The following is a 20,644-nucleotide window of genomic DNA, read 5'->3' on the forward strand; positions in this document are numbered from 1 at the left end:
GAATTACATATTTAAAAAAGGTAATTGCGTCTTTTTAATCTTGCAATTCTGTCTTTTTTCTCAGAACTGTGTGATATAAACTTTTATTTATATGTATCTCTTTATTCAGAGAAATAAAGTCTCAATTCTGAGAAATAAAGTCAGAATTGTGATATATAAACGGCAATTCTGACTTTTTTCTCAGAATTGCAAGTTTACAGTATATCTCACAATTCCGGCTTTATAACAAAAAATTGCAAGTGAGAATTGTGAAAAATAGACTGGCAATTCTGAGAAAATATCATTGTTTTTTCCCCCATGAAATTGGACTTTATAACTCACAATTGCAAGTTCATGTCTCACACTTCTGAAAAAAAGTCAAAATTGCTAGAAAAAAATCAGAATTGCAAGATATAAACTCACAATTGTGAGAAAAGTCAGAATTACGAGTTCTGACTTTATATCTCAGAATTCTGACTTTATAATTCACAATTGTCAGTTTATATCATCCAATTCTGAGCAAAAAAGTCTGAATTGTGCCTTTATATTTTACAGTTCTGACTTTATAACACAAAATTGCGAGTTAAGTGAGAATTTGTAAGAAATAAAGTGACAATTCTGAGAAAATATCAGTCTTTTTTCCCCTCGAAATTGAATTTTATAGCTCACAATTGCGAGTTTATATCTCACAATTCTGAGAAAAAAGCCAGAATTCATAGAAAAAAAAATCTGAATTGCGAGATATAAACTCTCAGTTGCAAGAGACTTTATAACTCGCAGTTGCGAGTTTTTACCATCCAATTCTGAGAAAAAAGTCTGAATTGTTACTTTATATTTTTTACTTTTTACTTTACACAATTCTGATTTTAAAACACAAGTTATATCCCACAAAAAAAAGTCGGAATTGCTTGAAAAAAATCTGAATTGCAAGATATAAACTCGCAATTGTGAGAGAAGTCTGAATTACGAGTTCTGACTTTATATCGCAATTGCAAGTTTATATCCTGCAATTCCAACTTTATATCTCGCAATTCTGAGTTTATAACTAGTAATTGCATGTTTATATCATCCAATTCTGAAAAAAAAGAAAAACTGACAATTCTCAGAGAATATCAGTCTTTTTTCCCTTCAAAATTGGACTTTATATCTCACAATTCTGAGAAAAAAGTCGGAATTGCTAGAAAAAAATCTGAATTGCGAGATATAAGCTTGCAAATGTGAGAAAAGTCAGAATTACGAATTCTGACTTTATATGTGTTTTTTTCCATTCGAAATTGGACTTTATATCTCACAATTGTGAGTTTATAGCTCACAGTTCTGAGAAAAAAAGTCAGAATTGCTAGAAAAAAATCTGAATTGCAAGATATAAACTTGCAAATGCGAGAAAAGTCAGAATTACGAGTTCTGACTTTATATCTCGCAATTCTGACTTTATAACTTACAACTGCAAGTTTATATAATCTGATTCTCTGGAAAAAAGGCTGCATTGTGATTTTATATCTCACTATTTTGATTTCATTTCTCAGAATTGCAAGTTTATATCTTTAATTTTTTGTTTACTGTCAGTTTTGATCATTTTAATGCATTCCTACTGAATAAAAGTATTTAGAGTTTATTTCGGACCCCAAACTTTTATACATTAATGTATATATTCTATATGTAAAAATGTTTTCTTTTAAGTGAATCAGAAAACTCACTCTGCTTGTGACTCACATTCATTTTTTGAAAGTTCATGCATTTCTGAAACCGCATGGTTAGTTCAGTGTACTTGAATACTTTAACCTGTAATGCAGCTAGATGTGTTTAAAAGGGAGACTTGTAGACAAAAGTTTAACTGGTTCAAGGTACCCGCTCAGCAAGGCACATTTTCCGAGTAGCTTCCCCAACACTGTACCACAGAGTGATAAGAGCACACCTGCACCTCACTCACGTCTTAGTCTATCTGAGGTCTTTATTGTCTTATCTTAGTTTTCGCAAATTGCCTCCATTAGCGTTGAGCTCCTGCTCCTTACCAGCAGCAGCCTGACTTTATCTGGCTAGGACTGTAAAGACCTCATTTAACAAGTGATATTTCTTTCTTCGCATGTTGTGACCGTGTACCACAGAGGACATGCACCTGGTGATGTCATCACTCCCAGTGTCCCTCTCCTCTCGGCAGCGAGAGCTCTCCGGCACGTTAAAAAGCGAAAGTAAGCCCTTCTATCACCTCTTAGCAGCCCTGTTCTGGGAAAATACAGACGTGCATGTTGTTCACGAGCGATTGCTGCATGCCAAGGGATATTCAGAATCATGTCAAAGCTCAGCGGAAGCTGTAGGATGTAGTGTGGTTTCGCATCACCGTGGCTAATCAGAACGATTTCCGCCAGATCTCAAAGGGGTTGTATCTGCTAAAAACGACATCCGAGTGGAGATTGTCCATAAGGACCATAACGCAGCCAGAGAACCGGAAGACCACAGCAACATGAAGCAAATGATGGTGAGTTGGCACTCCGAACCCCCCCTGCACTTCTCTCTGACTTCCTTTACATCTGGTTCAAGCATCCGTCTCGGATAATCTGATGTTAACAGCTCTGACTGCAAGTGTAAATTGGCTCCTATGGAGTATCAAAATCAAGCCAGAGGAGTTTCACTACATATGCATATGTTTTCAATCTGCAAGGTCAAAGCTTTTCATCCTACAGATGCAAGATATGATAGTGTATCTTGCTGTTGTTAGCCTCATTTTTTTGTTTCTGTAATGTTGGTTGCTAGTAGATGTTCTCTAGATGACCTCACATTATTGGTGGGTTGTGCAACTGCTCACAAATAAGATTCAGTGGCAATAAAAAATGATTTAATCCTATTTTGAAAAGTAATATGTTTTTTACTGTACACTCTGGCATATAAATTATAGCAGTGCATAATACACCATATCACAAGCAAGATGAACGATTATCAGTGCATGAATTAAACTTACTCAGAATAACGTCAATTTCAACACAGTTTTCCCACGCATATTTTATCCTCTGCCTGCATATCAACTAGGTCTCAAAGAGGAAGGATCATGTTTTCCATACCATCGGTAGTCGCTGAATCTTTTGCATGAAGAATCACCGCTCATTTACATAAAGATACACTTTTCTCAACCTTGAGTCACTGGACACGCCCACATCGCTGTCACATTTGACAAGCTCCGATCGCGTTATTGCTGTAAAGGTGCAGTCACATTTACCGTTGCATGATGAATGGGTGAAACTGAGTCTTTCCAATAGGAATCAGCATGATCAGGAGTTTCGCGTGAGGGTGAATTTCGCACATTTTCAAGTACCGAAAAGTGAGCATTGTATGAGCTGTTATACATTGGACCACTTTTTGCCCGAAATTTCGCTAATGTGCCACTGTAAGTGCGAACATGGCTTTTCTTCGAGTCTTGCTTCGCCTCTTGCCCTACAGCACTCAAATCACAGTGCAGCACTGCAGCATCCTTGAACTTTGACCGGGTTCGGATCAGACCTGAGCTTTGAGGGAATTTCTGTTCATGCTGGATGCTGAAATTCTCGCGCACATGCTTACAGGCTGAAATCAATACCAGTCACTGGTGCTTCGGCACACATCTACCGCATCATCTCACTTTCTCTCTTTCTGCTTGTAGATGGAGCGATCCGAGTTTCAGCAAGAGTCGGTGTTGAAACAGTTGGAGGTCCTGCAGGAGGAGGAGAGGGAGCTACAACACATTAAGGTGATGAACAGAGGGATGGAGAGACGGGGGGAGAACTCTGCAGGACTCACATCTGTCACCATTAAAGAACCCCAGAGAGTCATTTCTCCATCATACTCATAAAAAACAGATTTAATAGAACAGCCGCGTAATCTCACGGAATCTAATAAAGCAGAGTTGTGGGAACTCTCGCTCTCTGACTTTTTCAGAATTCCTTGCCATGTTCTTTTTCTTTGCAGAGTCCATTATAGAAATGTTCACAAATGGACGTGTTGTCATACTGACTGACTGCATGTCAGATCCCCAGAGCTCAAGTTTTCATTATATCCTCTGGTAATTGAGAAATACTGAGGCATTTGGTTGAATGTGCATGCTAATTCATTTAATGAATGCTGTTTGGCTAGACTTCAGTCTGGAACTTTTGTCTGGAACTTTTCAGCCTTTCAGATCATTTCAAAAGCTTAATATTTCAAGGACTTGTTAGGATCTTTGGAAATTGCACATTTAAGGCGAAACGTCCATCATTAGTCATATTTCTGTCAGGACCACTATAAGGGATAGACAATTAGCATACAGTTTTGTTTGGCGGTATGGTTCTGTTCTGGGCAAAAACTCACTGCCCATCCATGCAGCCTGTCATAAATGAGCAGGGAGAGCAGCAATAATAACCCCCCCAGGGTGAAAAGAACAGAACAAAGCAGATATCAATGTACTTAATGATATTTAAGTGTAACACATTATTCAAGATAAAAGGAGTCTTATTCAATGAAGAATATCAGAAGCCAAGTCCTGACTGTGGCGAAAGGAGGAGCTGGGGATGGAGAAGGGTGTTTTGCTCCTGAGCAAGTGAAAAAGCTGCTGAATAATACTGAATAGAGCTTACATAGGAATGCTGTGATAGGTGTTGTATTCCTATAGGTAGATGTGATAAGCTGAGAGTCAGTCGATGCGAGCTCGACTCACGTGACTTGCCAAAACTAACGCTATACGCTTAATTTGCTTAGGCCATGCATAATTAACCAGAAGTGGAAACTTTGCTTTGTGACTGCCTACTGAGTCGCATTTACAGACAGAAACAAATTTGTCAAAGTTAAAACATCATCTACTTTTCTTTAGATAAGTGTGATTTAACAATAAAAATTGAATCTTGAAATAATATATTTTAAATGTCATGCAACAGGGTTTGTAAAACTAACCTACATAATTTAGAAAAATCACCCAAGAAATTTTAGGATTTTATGCTTCAAATTTGTGCCAGAGGTTTATGAACATGACTTTCTTCCGTCAATATTAAACGTAGGTATGCAACTTTTTGATTAACATGAATGGTGAATTGTGGGTTTGCTGAACACAACATTCCTTGAGGAACACAAAACTTTCTCACGAAAGTTTCTCAGGGAAATGCAAAACTTTCCCAAAGAGAATGCAGAGTTCTTCATGGGAATGTAAAACTTTAGCAAAGAGAATGCAAAGTTTCTCAGGGGAATGCAAAGTTTCTAAAGGGAACACAACTTTTGCAAATTAAACATTTCTTGGAGGAACACAAAACCTTTCTCCAAAGAGAATGCAATGTTTCTCATGGGAACGCAACAAAGTTTCTTGGAGGAAAACTGTTGTGTTCTCAGGGAGTTTTTTAGAGAAATGCACAACTTTTCCATAGAGAATGCAATATTTCTCAGGGGAACACAAAACTTTTGCGAAGAGAGCACCAGTGTTGGGGGTAGCGCATTACAAGTAACGCAAGTTACGTAATATTATTACTTTTTTCAAGTAACTGGTAAAGTAACGCATTACTTTTTAATTGACAAGAAAATATCTGAGTTACTTTTTTAAAATGAGTAACGCCATTTACTTTTCCCCCCATTTATTGATTAAAAGCTCTCCTGTCCCCATGTTGACTCAAAATCAATAAAAACAGTGGAATTCAACAGAATATGATGCAAACCTGCAATAATTAAATATGTTAAATAATACAAATATCCTTTATGCATTTAATCCTATTTTATTAACCAATTTCTTTGCTGTTGACCTTCAATGATCCAGTTCAATCATACTGAAAAGCAAAAATTACTCAAGATAATCTAACATTTTTCTCTTTTTTTTTTCATTGCTGATGTGATATGACATTTTTTTTCTGCGGTTTACTGTACAGATGTGAATTTACTTTTCTCAAAGCCTGGGGCTTTTGGTGTGAAAAGGCTTTAACGTTTGTCAAAAATATGACTTTTTATATTAAACACAAACAAGCAAGCCCTGCCCAGATTTAAAAAGTAACACAAAAGTAAAGTAACGCATTACTTTCCATAAAAAGTAACTAAGTAACGTAATTAGTTACTTTTTTAGGGAGTAACTCAATATTGTAATGCATTACTTTTAAAAGTAACTTTCCCCAACACTGGAGAGCACATATTTTTGTAGAGGAACGCAAAACTTTTGCAAAGATAATGCAGAGTTGTTCAGGAAAATGCAAAGCTTTTGCAAAATGAATGCAGAGTTGTTTAAGGGAATGCAAAACTTTTGTGAAGAGAATGCAAAATTTCTCAGAGGAACCAAAGTTTCTAAACGGAATACAAATTTTGCAAAGAAAACAACGTTTTTTGGAGGGAAACTTTTGCAAAGAGAACTCAAAATTTCTCAGGAGAATGCAAAATATCTGCAAAGCGAGCACAAAGTTTCTAAAGGGATCGCAGCTTTAGCAAATAAAACTACGTTTCTTGGAGGAATACAAAGTTTATCTTGGGAACACTAAGCTAGAGCAAAGAGGACGCAAAGTTTCTCAGGGGAAACAAAACGTTTATAAAGAGAGCACAAATTTTTGTAGGAGAAACACAAAGATTTGCAAAGATAATGCTAAATTTTTCAGGAGATGGCAAAACTTTTGCAAAACAAATGCAAAGTTACTTTTGCAAAGAGAGCACGACATTTCTAAAGGGAACAACTTTTTGCAAAGAAAACAAAGTTTCATGGAGGAATGCAAAACACAAAGTTTCTCAGGTAAATGCAAAATTTGTGCAAGAAAACTATATACAGTACACATAAACTAGAATATCAGAGACTTGGAAACAGACTCAGTCCAATTGCCTTGAGTTTTGCATTCGCACCAGTCAGATTTTCTTAAGAAAATGTAAAAATCGAGTTGGTCATCTTGTTTCCTCAACAACCACACTTGCCTCAACAATCTCTCCATAGTGGAACCATCATCGTCTCTCAGTCTTCAAATGTTCTATTCCATCCAGTATGATTAAGCCGTTGGCCCTCATGATTCAGAGATGTGCGGCCTTGACTCTGTCAGTGGTGAAACTGCATACCATACTATATATATATATATATATTTTTTTTTTTTTTTTTTCCAGGAATCTCTGAGTTATTTCACCTCAGCATTCTCACAAGGCCGCTAGGATTAAAAAGAGAGAGCGAGAGATATATGTTATCTATATAGAAATTGGCCAAAAATAAAATGTGAGTGAATTTTATGGAGATTATTTGGCATATTTAATGCCGACATGAATCGTCAAGGCCCATTTAATTAGCTGATAACAGGATTTGACTGTTTATGCTGGAGATGACTGTTTCACACCACTAAACCATGTAATCTTCTTAGCGTGGGACAGTTATCAGTCTGTTCCCTAATTTCCATGTCACGCTGCCTATAATTAGTGTGAGCTGAACTTGACCTTGGCTTTTTACAGCTTACAAATACATGAGAGGAAAATTACAGTTTCCTTTCACTCTTTCTCTCATTTTGCTTTTAATTCCAGCTGACAGTATATACTGTAAAAGTCCTGTAATATATAAATAATTGTTTACTAAAATGAATAATTGTGCTAACAGACTTTAGATAAACAGATTTTGATGACAAGCTCCATGGAAACATCCAGCGAAATGCCCACAAACACTGAGATAAACAGGAGAGAAAGAGATTCATTTGATATGTTAATGATTCATTGACTACTTTGAAGCGAGAATTCATTAAATGGTTTATGTAGCATGGCATTTGAGTGCAAAAAGCCTGAAGCCTTATTTCGTCCACAGAATAAAAGGTAACTGTGAATTCATATCTTTATAATTCAGTTTTTTTGTTTTTTTTTTGCAATTTTGAGTTTAAAAACTCAGAATTTTTTTTTTATTATGTTGCAGAAATAAACTTTTTTTCTTGTGAATTCTGAGTTTATATCTCACAATTCAGATTTTCTTAGAATTGACCGAAAAAGTCTGTATTTAGAGATTTAGATATAAACTCAGAATTGCAAGATAAAAAGTGTTTTTTTATTTTTATTATGTTTATTATCTTTCGCAATTCTGGCTTTTTTCTTGTCTTTTTATTGCAGTTATGAGAAAAGTCAGAATTGGCAGTTAAAAATTGCATAAAAAGTATAAAAATTCACAATTACCTTTTTTTTTTTTTTTTTGGTTGAAAAGGCTTTTTTCTCGCAAATATATTAATATTCATTCTTCTCAGAATTTATAGCCCACAGTTCAGACTTTTTCTCTGAATTGCAAATGTATATCTTTATGGAAGCCATTTCCACCACTGAATAAAAAATTTAAAAATGTTATTGTGACTTTTTAATCTCACAATTTTTTTTTCTCAGAATTACGTGATACTAACTCACAATTTGGACTTTTTTTCTCAAAATTGAGTTATAAAGTCAGAATTGCGATTCTGAGGAAAAAGTCAGAATTGTGAGTTTATATCTCGCAGATTTGACTTTAATTTGCAATTGCGATTTTATATCACAATTCTGAGAAAAAAGTCAGAATTGCGAGTTTAACTCATGCAGTTCTGACTTTATAGCTCGCAATTGTGAATTTGTAACAGAATTCAGAGAAAAAAGTCAAAATTGTGAGTTTACATTTGTATCACGCAATTCTGAAAAAGTCAGAATTGTGAGCTTATATGTTGCAGTTCTGACTTTATAACTCACAACTGCGATTTTATGTCACAGTTTTGGGGAGAAAAAGTCAGAATTGATAGTTTGTATCACGCAATTCTGACTTTATAAGTCGCAATTGTGAGTTTATATCACAATTTTGAGAAAAAAGTAAGAATTGATAGTTTGTATTATGCAATTCTGAAAAAAAGGTCATAACTGTGAATTTATATCGTTCAGTTCTGACTTTATAACTCACAATTGCAATTTTATATCACAATTCTGAAAAAAAAAGTCAGAAAAGAGATCAGAATTGTGAGTTGTAAGTTTACATGTATATGTCACAGTTATATCTCGCATTTTCTTAGATTTGTGAGGGGAAAAAAATTGATTTGTGAGATAAAAAGTCGCAATTACCTGGTTAGAATAAGCTTCCATAAACCTATGTTATATGTGCTGATAAAATGCCACGTATATGAAAATGAAGTCACTGTTACTTTTTTTCCTATGGCTCATTTGAATAAAAATAGTGCAAATAATTCAGTGATCGATTAAATGTATTTATGTCTCATAGGATCCGACCAACGGATACTACAGCGTGAACACATTCAAGGAACAGCCGACCCCGACCATATCCCTGACAGCCAACCAGAACGCCGAAGTCCGAAACCCCGCCACAGCGACCCTCGGAAAACACCGTGTCCCCACCGGCATGTCTTACACCAACATTTACAACACACTGGGCGCCGGTCCCAACCGCCTGTACGACTACAGCCAGCGTTTCGTACTGGGAATGGGCAGCAGCTCCATCGAGTTGTGCGAACGTGAGTTTCAGAGGGGATCGCTCAGCGATTCCAGCTCTTTCCAGGACACGCAGTGCGACAGCAGCGTCAGCAGCTACAGCAAGCAGGACGGATACGTGCAGTTCGACAAAACGAGCAAAGCCTCAGTGTCGTCTTCGTCCCACTACTCTCAGTCGTCGTCTCAGAACTCGGACCTGACTCGACCGCTGCAGAAACGAATGCAAACGCACGTTTAACTAGAGGTTTGAACGTCATGCGTGCTTTTGGACAAACACTAAAGGTGAGTCACCTATGCTTCATGCATCATTCGTGAACAAATCCAAGCTCGGAAAGACAGTACCGACATCTCAAGCTCATTTTTCTGTATATTTTGAAAAGTAATGTGTTTTTTAGATCTCATGTTCTTTGGAAGACTGAAAACAGGGGAAGCCAAACCATGGATGTTGTTCAATAACATGACAATCAGGAGTCCATCCACACAGTCGCCATAGACTATCACGGTGAGCCCATCTAATCTGTTCCATGCAGGAACTTGGAACTGTGGGAGAACCTTGAGGGTTGTGTTCATTTTTTTAACGAGGAGCCAAACTTGGGCCGTTTTGCAGTTCTTCTACTGTGGCCCGAAGCACAAGGGTGTCTGTTCAATGCCAACCGTAGTGTTTCTCTGCTGATAAAGAGATCTAAACGAGGATGAATTATCCTCCGGAGGTCGTCTCTAAAAATTATCATTCTGTGCTTTTCTAAAGACTCTGTAAGATAGATCTCACTTGTGTGCACTAAACTGTTTTTTAATTACATCTTTCTCCTTATGTGGTCTCTCGTCTTTACGATTTCATGCTTTGGAGGGTTTTTTTCAGCATAATGCGAATGTGTAAAAACACACACGGCCAAACTGCATGTGTGGAGAGTTCTTCAGGAGCTTTGCTAACGCGGACAACATAGTGTTTACATGCCAGAGACCAGAATGTAAATCCCAGTACTTTATTTTCTCAACACGTATTAAATGTGAGCTGATCGTTTCAACACTTCATGGTTAATAAATGCGTTTATGTACGTACATGTCCTGTGAAATCAGACGCTCTGTTGTTAGACGCTTCTTTTATACCTCCAACAATGTGTTGTTGTTGTTGTTCTGTACATCACTGGCATAAACTCCACATTCTGGTGGGAGTATGATTGAATTCTTTGTTTTGTTCTGTTTATTTTAAGGCTGCCATATGTTTAAGCTCACTGTTTTAAGTAAGCTTTTCTTTCCCGCAGCCCTCTGAATGTCTGGCGTAAACGTTTACATCGCCTAATTGATGCAGGAAGTGCCTCCCGTCGACGGATGAGCCTGCAGAACGTTCAGAGTGAAACTTTAACTCGAGCTGTGCATCAGAGCAATTACACTGATCAAATAATCATGGTTACAAAATAAGTGTTGAATAAAACAGTGTGTGGGAAGGATGTTCTGTGGTCATTAAAGCTGACGCGGCCTCTCTTTTTTTTTGGTTCATCAACCTTTTTTATGAAAGGAGGGACTTCCTGTCAAGTCGGATTATGTCAACAGCAGGTCACCGCAAATGTACCAACTGAAATATGTATGCTGTAAGATAACTTTAAGTTATGAAAGTTTTAACTAATGCTTCTTAAAAACGCTGCTGCAATTAGATATAACAACTTAAAGTTTTTTAGATAACTTTAATATCCAAGTTAAAGGGATAGCTCACCCAAAAATGAAAATTCTGTAATTAGTCACCGTCATGTCTTTCCAAACTACTACCTTTCCGCCGTCTATGCAGGGTCAGAAAGCTCTCGGATTTTATCAAAAATAAAAAATAATAAACATGAGTGACTACACCGTAAAAAATAAAAAACACAATTCACAATTTCACAAGTCAGCTTAAAATAATGTGTTACCCTGCTGCCTTAAAATTTTAAGTTCAGTCAACTAAAATAAGTTTAGTCAACTTGAAATGTTAAGTTGTACTAAGTAACAAAGAAATTTGTGTTTGCTAAACTTAACAGATGGGTAAGTAACCCGGCTGCCTTAAAATTTTAAGTTGATTCAACTCAAATATCTAAGTTGTCACTTAGTATAATTTAACATTTCAAGTTGAATAAACTTTTTTTGAGTAAACTGAACTTAACATTTTAAGACAGCCAGGTTACAAATTATTTTAAGTTGACTCAACAAATTGTTTTTTACAGTGTACGTTTTTTGTCACTCTACACAACTGTTAAGACAATGTCAGATTTGCATAGAACAGATGGGTTTTATTCACTTTGCATTGCATTTTATATGTAGAGACGTAACAGTACAGTAGCAAAAACAGGATTTATTTTAAGGATGAGTGATAGGATGGACAATGATCATTTAACTGAGTTTTAAAGAGAGGACTTAAGTAGCAATTTATAATGTTTAATTTGTTCAAATTATATTATGCATTATATATGATGAATAACCATTTTAAAGCCTTTTTTAATATTGGATAATGTTCATTTCTACATACATTTTGATGTATTATGCATGAACATAAATTACTGATGAACAGTATGTTTCTCGCTGCCTTTCCAGGATCTGCATTCACTGCTGAATCTTTAGGGTCACGACAAAGCAAATTCAATAGAAATTCAATAAAAACACTGTGCACTGAGGAATAATAACGAAGCAACTACAATTCCTCTAAAATTATGCTAGTTATCCTCAGCAGTTTTACGCTTAAACAAGAAGCTTGTAGTGTTTGACACCTGTGTAGTCCAAATCATGAACAAATGACTCATATGAGTTGGTTCTTTTTAGTGAATTAAAACACATATAGTTCAGCCAGGGGAGTCTGATTCCCAAACAATTGACTTTCATCAAAAGTCTCCAAAAGCCATCTTGGTCAAAAATGAAATAACGATACAGAGTGAACGCTCTCCACACATACAGGTGCATCTCAATAAATTAGAATGTTGTGGAAAAGTTCATTTATTTCAGTAATTCAGTGCACACAGGCTGAAGTAGTTTAAGCCTTTGGTTCTTTTAATTGTGATGATTTTGGCTCACACTTAATAAAAACCCACCAATTCACTCACATCTCAACAAATTAGAATATGGTGACATGCCAATCAGCTAATCAACTCAAAACACCTGCAAAGGTTTCCTAAGCCTTCAAAATGGTCTCTCAGTTTGGTTCACTAGGCTGCACAATCATGGGGAAGACTGCTGATCTGACAGTTGTCCAGGAGACGATCAATGACACCCTTCACAAGGAGGGTAAGCCACAAACATTCATTGCCAAAGAAGCTGGCTGTTCACAGAGTGCTGTATCCAAGCATGTTAACAGAAAGTTGAGTGGAAGGAAAAAGTGTGGAAGAAAAAGATGCACAACCAACCGAGAGAACCGCAGCCTTGAGAGGCTTGTCAAGCAAAATCGATTCAAGAATTTGGGTGAACTTCACAAGGAATGGACTGAGGCTGGGGTCAAGGCATCAAGAGCCACCACACACAGACGTGTCAAGGAATTTGGCTACAGTTGTCGTATTCCTCTTGTTAAGTCACTCCTGAACCACAGACAACGTCAGAGGCGTCTTACCTGGGCTAAGGAGAAGAAGAAATGGACTGTTGCCCAGTGGTCCAAAGTTTTCTTTTCAGATGAGAGACAGTTTTGTATTTCATTTGGAAACCAAGGTCCTAGGGTGGAGAAGCTCATAGCCAAAGTTGCTTGAATTCCAGTATTAAGTTTCCACAGTCTGTGATGATTTGGGGTGCAATGTCATCTGCTGGTGTTGGTCCACTGTGTTTTTTGAAAACCAAAGTCACTGCACCCGTTTACCAAGAAATTTTAGAGCACTTCATGCTTTCTTCTGCTGACCAGCTTTTTAAAGATGCTGATTTCATTTTCCAGCAGGATTTGGCACCTGCCCACACTGCCAAAAGCACCAAAAGTTGGTTAAATGACCATGGTGTTGGTGTGCTTGACTGGCCAGCAAACTCACCAGACCTGAACCCCATAGAGAATCTATGGGGTATTGTCAAGAGGAAAATGAGAAACAAGAGACCAAAAAATGCAGATGAGCTGAAGGCCACTGTCAAAGAAACTTGGGCTTCCATACCACCTCAGCAGTGCCACAGACTGATCACCTCCATGCCACGCCCAATTGAGGCAGTAATAAAAGCAAAAGGAGCCCCTACCAAGTATTGAGTACATATACAGTAAATGAGCATACTTTCCAGAAGGCCAACAATTCACTAAAACTTTTTTTTTTTTTTTTTTTTTTTTTTTTTTTGGTCTTATGAAGTATTCTAATTTGTTGAAATAGTGAATTGGTGGGTTTTAGTTGAATGTGAGCCAAAATCATCACAATTAAAAGAACCAAAGACTTAAACTACTTCAGTCTGTGTGCACTGAATTTATTTAATACACGAGTTTAACAATTTGAGTTGAATTACTGAAATAAATGAACTTTTCCACGACATTCTAATTTATTGAGATGCATATATGTTATATGTATATGTATACATGTTCATCAATATATATGTATATATGTAGTATATGTTCATCAAGTACTTTCACTTTAAATGCGCTGAATCTCAGCTTCAACCCATTGAGAAGTACCAGTACTTACATAGAAACCTATACATAGTAGCCAGAAAGGAATGCTCATTTTAAAGAAAAATGTCAGACGTACTTAACGGCTTTTGCATCTGAACTTTTCATATATGTCAAATGAAAGCTCTTGATGAGCTCTTTCTACTGTGAAATACTGTCATCCATGAGTGTACAAATTTTTATTATAAACGACTAAAGTCAGTACACAAAGTCAGATCAAACTATGGTAAGTTTTTGTTTTGGCCCCCCTGTAAAGTTGGCCTTTCTGGTTCTCGATATATAGTTTGGCCAGGGTAATCCAATTACTGAACAAATGATGCTCATGAGTTCTTTTTAGTGAATCAAAACACATTTAGCTCAGCCAGGGTAGTTTGATTTCCGAATTAATGAGTCACGTGAGTCAGTTACGCTTAAACAAAGTGTAGCATTTGACACCTGTGTAGTCCAAATCATGAACAAATGACTCATATGAGTCGGTTATTTTCAGTGAATCAGAAACATACAGCACCATTTCAGCACTGATTTTTTTAGTGAATCAACAACATAAAAGGCAGCCAGAGAAATCTGATTCCCAAAACAAATGCTTCTCATATGCTGGTTCTTTTTGGTGAGCCAAAAATATATAGGCTAATATGGTCAGGGTAGTCCAATTCCTGAACGACTCTCAGGAGTTCTATTTAGTGAATCCAGTGTAGTCTGATTCCCGAACGGTCGGTTCTTTTTAGTGAATCAACAACATAAAAGGAAGCCAGGGAAGTCTGGGAATGACTTTCATGAGCTGGTTCTTTTTGGTGAGCCAAAAACGTACAGTATGGGTAGGGTAGCTGAATTCCTGAACGAATGACTTTCATGACTTCTTTTTAGTGAGTCAAAACACATATAGCTCAGCCAGGGTAGTTTGATTTTCAAATGAATGATTCGTATGTGGCGGTTCTTTTGAAGAATCAAAACCATACAGCGTGACCAGAGTTGTCCGATTCCCATGCGAATGACTTGGAACCAGTTCTTTCATGGTTATTCAGTTACATTCCTGGAGGGCTACAACCAGCAGATTTTAGTTATAAGTCTAATCAAAAACCCTGCTAGTAATAATTAAGTTATCCTGAAGACTTTGATAAGCTGGTTCTGGGGTGTTTAATTAGGATTGAAATTGAATCCACAAATGTAACTGAAAAGCCCTGGATTACGGGCTATAAAGTAGCCTGTGTTAATAACTACCCCTAACCTACATTAAAAAAGCTGTACAATATTGTTCATTGTTATTTCATGATACCTAAAGGCATACATAAATGTAGAAATGCTAAAAAGTTATCCTCTCCAGCTATATGCTTCAACAAACAAGAAGCGTAGCATATGAGTTCTTTTTAGTGAATCAAAAACATACAGCACCATGACTCTATGAGCTGGTTATTTTTAGTGAATCAAAAACTTCCAGCGCATCCAGGATAGTCTGATTGACGGACAAATGACTTTCACAAGTTTTCTTTTTAGTGAATAAACAACATAAAAGGCAGCCAGAGAAATCTGATGGCCAGGGTAGTTCAGTTCCTGAATGACTCATCACTCTCATGAGTTATTTTTATTTTTGGGAAATCAAAACACATATAGCTTAGCCAGGGTAGTTTGATTTCCTAATGAATGACTCGCGTGAGGTGGTTCTTTCAAAGAATCAAAACCATACAGTGTGGCCAGGGTTGTCAATTCACAAGCGAATGACTCTAATGAGCTGATTCTTTCATAGACATTCAGTTACGTTCCTGGAGGGCCACAGCCAGCAGATTTTAGGTATAAGCCTAATCAAAAACCCTGCTTGTAGTAATGAAGTTATCCTTAAAACTTTGATTAGCTGGTTCTGGTGTGTTTAATTAGTGTTGGAATTGAATTCAGGAATGGAACCGAAAAGCCTCGGGTTACAGCCTGTATTTATAATTCAGCTACTCTTAAACGCTGTACAGTGTTGTTCGTTATTAGTTCATGATACCTAAATGCTAATGTATACATGAGTGTGGAATATGCCTACTTTAAAGTCTTTAAATACATATACAAAATGATACTGACTAAGATCGCCCTATTTAAATTTGATCTGAATAAGCCCTCCTTGAATAAAGCAGCAGTCAGATTCAGGGTGGAGGAAATGCAAACCTGATATAATCTCTCCGCGATAGCATTAGTGATATTTCATAAACCCTCCAAACATCTTTATACAAATGAGTTCTACTGTGGCTTTAATCCATCATCTTGGCTTTTAAAGGTTGGCCCGACCACGACGGATCCATCTTGAAACTAAATGGACTTCAAAGGATGATCTTACTCGAGGTACAGAGCCTCGTGTTTGGACTGGATTAAATTACAGTCCTTGTTGCTTCCGGCTTTGTCATCTTAATCGAAAGTCTAGTCACACACTTCGTAAGTGCAGCTATTTGGAAAAGCCTTCATCAGCACATTCTTCAGCAGCCCGCGCTGTGTGTGTGGGAGCCCTGAGTGCTGGAGCTGAATTTGCCTATCTGTTGTGACCAGCGCTGAGTAAATTACTTCTGCAGCCACTTTCAGGATGCATCTATTGATTCTGCACACGGCCAGAAGTGATGGCAGCTTAATGCTTCAATTTACCCCAATCCACACTGCACACAACTTTTTAGCTCGTGCCTTGAACTTTATCGCCGCTGCCCACGTGAGGTTGAGGTTGCGGGCACGGGCGCGCTGCGTGGTCAGAGTTGCACAGGCCCGCGCGCTGGCACGCTCGCGATGACAGAGTTTACAGCAGATGCTGAGATGTTTATGTAAATTAAGATACAAGTATGCACATTTATATCCCTCCAAACGCTCTGAAACTGATGATCACAGCATGCGGCGAGCCTCGGAAATATGACATATGAAGCCCTAAATAAATGTCGTCATTCCTCATCCTGCGCTCTGCGAAACCTGCAGGAAAATGATTCGAGCCTCTGAATGTATGATGAAACATCGCTACAAACACGAGCTTCATCCGGCCGCTTATCTGCACTCCTTCCTCCTGAACGACATGCTGTATCTGGGCGCTTAAATGGACAAAAAATTCATAACAGAAACAATCTGAGAGGAAGAGAAGAAATACTTACGAAAGTACGTGATTTATTGTCTTTGTACCCCAAAGTTATTACGGTTGTGACGCTTTACAGTAAAAACTAAAATCATTAGAGATAATAAACCGTGCTTTTACAGTGCTTATTGATTTTGATCCATGTTAATTCCGAGAATAACACTTTTTTGTTTGAAATTAGCATTCGAGTTCTAAATTAGCATTCATGTATTATAAACAGACATAAATAAACATTTCTAATTCAGCCTAATTGATGCTGTGAATAATGAAGTACTGTAGCTGTGAAAGTCAATGTGAACTAGCTGTGAAAATTAATTTAACTAAAATAGCCTATATATTTAAAAAAAGGTATTTACATCTACACTGAGCTGTCAAAGGCAGAAGACAGAGAAAAAATGTCACCACTTTTAGATTACAAATTTCTTGATAATTTACTCACCCCCATGTCATTCAAGATATTCATGTATTTCTTTCTTCAGTCGCAAAGAAATTATGATTTATTGAGGATCTTTCTCCATGTAGTGGACTTTAAATAGTGCTCAACGGATTTAAGGTTGAAAATGCAGTTACAGTGCAGCTTTAAACGGGTCTAAATGATCCCAGCCGAGGAATAAGGGTCTTATCTAAAGAAACGATCATTTTCAAATTAAAAAACGTAATACTTGTACACTTTTTAACGACAAATGCTTGTCTTGTCTAGCTCTGCGATGCACATGCTCTGCACTCTGATTCAAGACAGTTAGGGTATGTCGAAAAATTCCCATCTCATTTTCTCCTCGCTTCAAAAACGTCCTACATTGCTGTTTTACCTCTTTTGTAAAGGGTGTTTGAGCTTTCTTGCACGTTTGCACTTTGTGCAAGCTGCACTGAAACTGCTTTTTTAACCTTCAATTGGCTGAGCACCATTTAAGTCCACTATATGGAGAAAAATCCTGTAATGTATTTCTCAAAAAACTTGAACATCTTGGATGATTTTGTAAGTGGAGTAATCCTTTAAGCTTGTGAACTTAAACTGTATTTTTGAATATTCAGTTTCTGATGTATTTTTATGTATCATAGACAGATGGAACAATGTGTGGTGCTGGTGATGAAAACTACAACTATTATGCTATAGTAAATAAAAACAAAATAAATCATTTTCAGAAAGTATAAATGAAATAAGAACTATTTATGCTCCATTAAAACTAATTTGAAAAATGAAATTTGCAAAACAACAATAACCCTGTTTTTGACTGATTATTTTTCTTGAGAACATCTTGATGATTAAGTAGAAAACTTTTTTTCGTGAGTGTGTAATGAACCATTGAAGTGTCATTTAGAATCAACCTGCTGCTCAACAACAGCACAAAGCAATTAGAAGCACAACACAAAATATTAAAAAACGAATCAGTTCAAAATTGCTCATCTCCTGTCATTGTTGTTGTTTTTTTCCCAGCTGCACATATGGCAAAAGGAAGTCACAAAATGGAAAGAAATGACTATGCAACCTTTAGCTGAGATGAGTTCAGAAACACAGAGCATCACATGACAGCAGAATAAGGTGATTTCTTCAAGATCATCTCTCTGCTAAACTGCTCTGAACGAGGTTAAGGGACCTCTGAGCCGCTGATGGTGTCGGAGCTGTCAAACGAGAATGCTTGACTTTCCTGCTTAACCTTTTTGAGAGCAGGGCAAATAGAAACATTGCGGAGCTCCCGGAGAACAGGGGAAAAAAGAGATGGATCAGGTGACAGAGCGACTCAGCTTGGTTCATTCATCATTTCCTTTCAAAGAAAACTCAGAGAATAACAAATAAGTGGGCCACTGTCTGAAGATTCACACATGCACAGTTAAAATATGAATCATTTGCCTACAACTATCACTAAAAAAAAAAAAAGCCATAAACTGAGAAAATTCAGTCTTTGTATGTCAAACAAAAAGTGTTTTGTGGAAAAAGTGAACAGATATGTTCTGTTACGCTGTTTTTTTTTTTTTTTTTTTTTTTTTTTTTTTTTACAGTACGTACATTTTCTGTGTGTGCATGAAAATACCTGGATGGAGTCCCACAATCAGGATTTACAATATCCTGGAATTTCAAAAGCGTTATTTTCACTCCAGGGAAAGCAATGGAAATCTATGAAATGTTAAAAGGTCATGGAGAAGTTATGGAAATTTCTATAGACACTATGTTTTTTTCTAGTTATGCTAGCAGTCTTCTGCTAGAAATTACTTTTTTGAGTGCAGTCTATCAAATTATTTTTTAAAAAATGATATGATTTCAGAACTGTGTGCATTGCCCTGTCATTTGCAGAGTGCTTGTTCTTGTCGGGTCCTTTTGGGGCCTGTCTAATGTCCTAGATGTCCTTAGATGTCCTATCTAATGTCCTATCTAAAAGATGACTAGAAAAAAAGCATATTGACTAGAAAAAAATTTCCATGACTTTTCCATGACCTTTTAACGTTTTATTAATTTCCATGACTTTTCCCATATCTAATAAAATGGTTAAATGTCAGTAGAAAAACAAAATTCATTAGTCAAAGTGTGGCACAATACATTTGATTGTCCATTTCCAGTGGGACAAATGAGACAAATAATAACAGTTGCAATTTTTATTTTTTATTTTTTAGGGGTTAGGAGCGTGTAGCGTTGAAACCCTAATGTAACTGTTAGAATGGCCAAGGATCAGCAATCTCCACGTAAAATTAATCATGCAGACCAAACCGTAAGTCGTATAAACTTGAGACTTGGTGGGATGGTAGTACTCACACCGTCGACAACGCCACTAAGGCTTAGCCCAATCGGCCTGACGGGGGCACTACTGTGATCAAAAGTATTAAATCGCTCATAACTCTGCAGGCTCAAGTGTCTATGACGTTGGAATCCTTGGCTCACGTCGGACAAAATGCTTGGATTCACCCATCATGAAATTTTTGGGTATTTTGCATTTTTTGAAAAACCTACTTTTGCGAACTAGTCCTAGGTTTTTCACCCGATCGGAACCAAACCAGTGCAGAAAGATTCTCTGGAGAGTGAATATCAATAGTTATCAAAAAAAAAGTTGAGCTTTTCTTTTCTTGAGTCACAAAGGGACACCAAAAACGTTTTAAAGGGGCAGGGCCACTTTTAGTAAAATGCCTATAACTCCTGAAAGGAATGAGATATCTTTGGCAAACTCATAACACTTATGTAAGAGCTCAATCTGAGGTCACAGGAAAAAAATCATGGGGCTTGCCCACTTGGTGGTACTATAAGAGGGAAAAAAAAAACATAAAAATGGCTATTCCTATATAACCATTTGTTCTCTCAACATGAAAATCACTGTGCACAGTCTTGGTCCAAAGTACGACAAGCGTCTATAAGGACATTTGCCTGTCTAAAAAAAGCACTTTTTAAGGGCGTAAACGATTGTAGATTTCACCTTTTTTTCGCACATACATGCAATATTTGTATCATATGACAGAACTCCTCATACTGGAGAGTTTTGCCTCTTCACAAAATATATATATTGATTGATTGATTGATTTTACTTCAGCTAATTGATAAGGCAAATTCTCTTTTTCGTTTAGTTTAAGTACTGAAATAACTAAAACTATATAAACTAAAAATACAAACTAGCTGTTACTAAACATACAAAAATTTGTAAAACTTTACAATTAAA

The 20,644-nt window shown here is 36.9% G+C and overlaps 1 protein-coding gene across 4 annotated transcripts in view; it reads left to right on the forward strand.

Moving 5' to 3' along the window:
* Nucleotides 1-10,426, forward strand: part of kirrel3a (kirre like nephrin family adhesion molecule 3a) — a 178,222-nt gene extending 167,796 nt beyond the window's left edge. For 2 of the 4 annotated variants that reach the window (XM_051120605.1, XM_051120607.1), the window contains exons 13-16: nucleotides 2,085-2,168; nucleotides 2,346-2,455; nucleotides 3,611-3,697; nucleotides 9,122-10,426. In XM_051120605.1, the coding sequence (XP_050976562.1) occupies nucleotides 2,085-2,168; nucleotides 2,346-2,455; nucleotides 3,611-3,697; nucleotides 9,122-9,586 (746 nt within the window). In that variant the 3' untranslated portion in view covers nucleotides 9,587-10,426. The remainder of the gene's footprint in view (nucleotides 1-2,084; nucleotides 2,169-2,345; nucleotides 2,456-3,610; nucleotides 3,698-9,121) is intronic. The other 2 variants (XM_051120606.1, XM_051120608.1) reach the window with 2 other exon arrangements.
* The last annotated feature ends 10,218 nt before the right edge of the window (nucleotides 10,427-20,644 follow it).

Source organism: Labeo rohita, chromosome 10, assembly GCF_022985175.1.
Source record: "Labeo rohita strain BAU-BD-2019 chromosome 10, IGBB_LRoh.1.0, whole genome shotgun sequence".
NCBI lineage: Eukaryota > Metazoa > Chordata > Actinopteri > Cypriniformes > Cyprinidae > Labeo > Labeo rohita.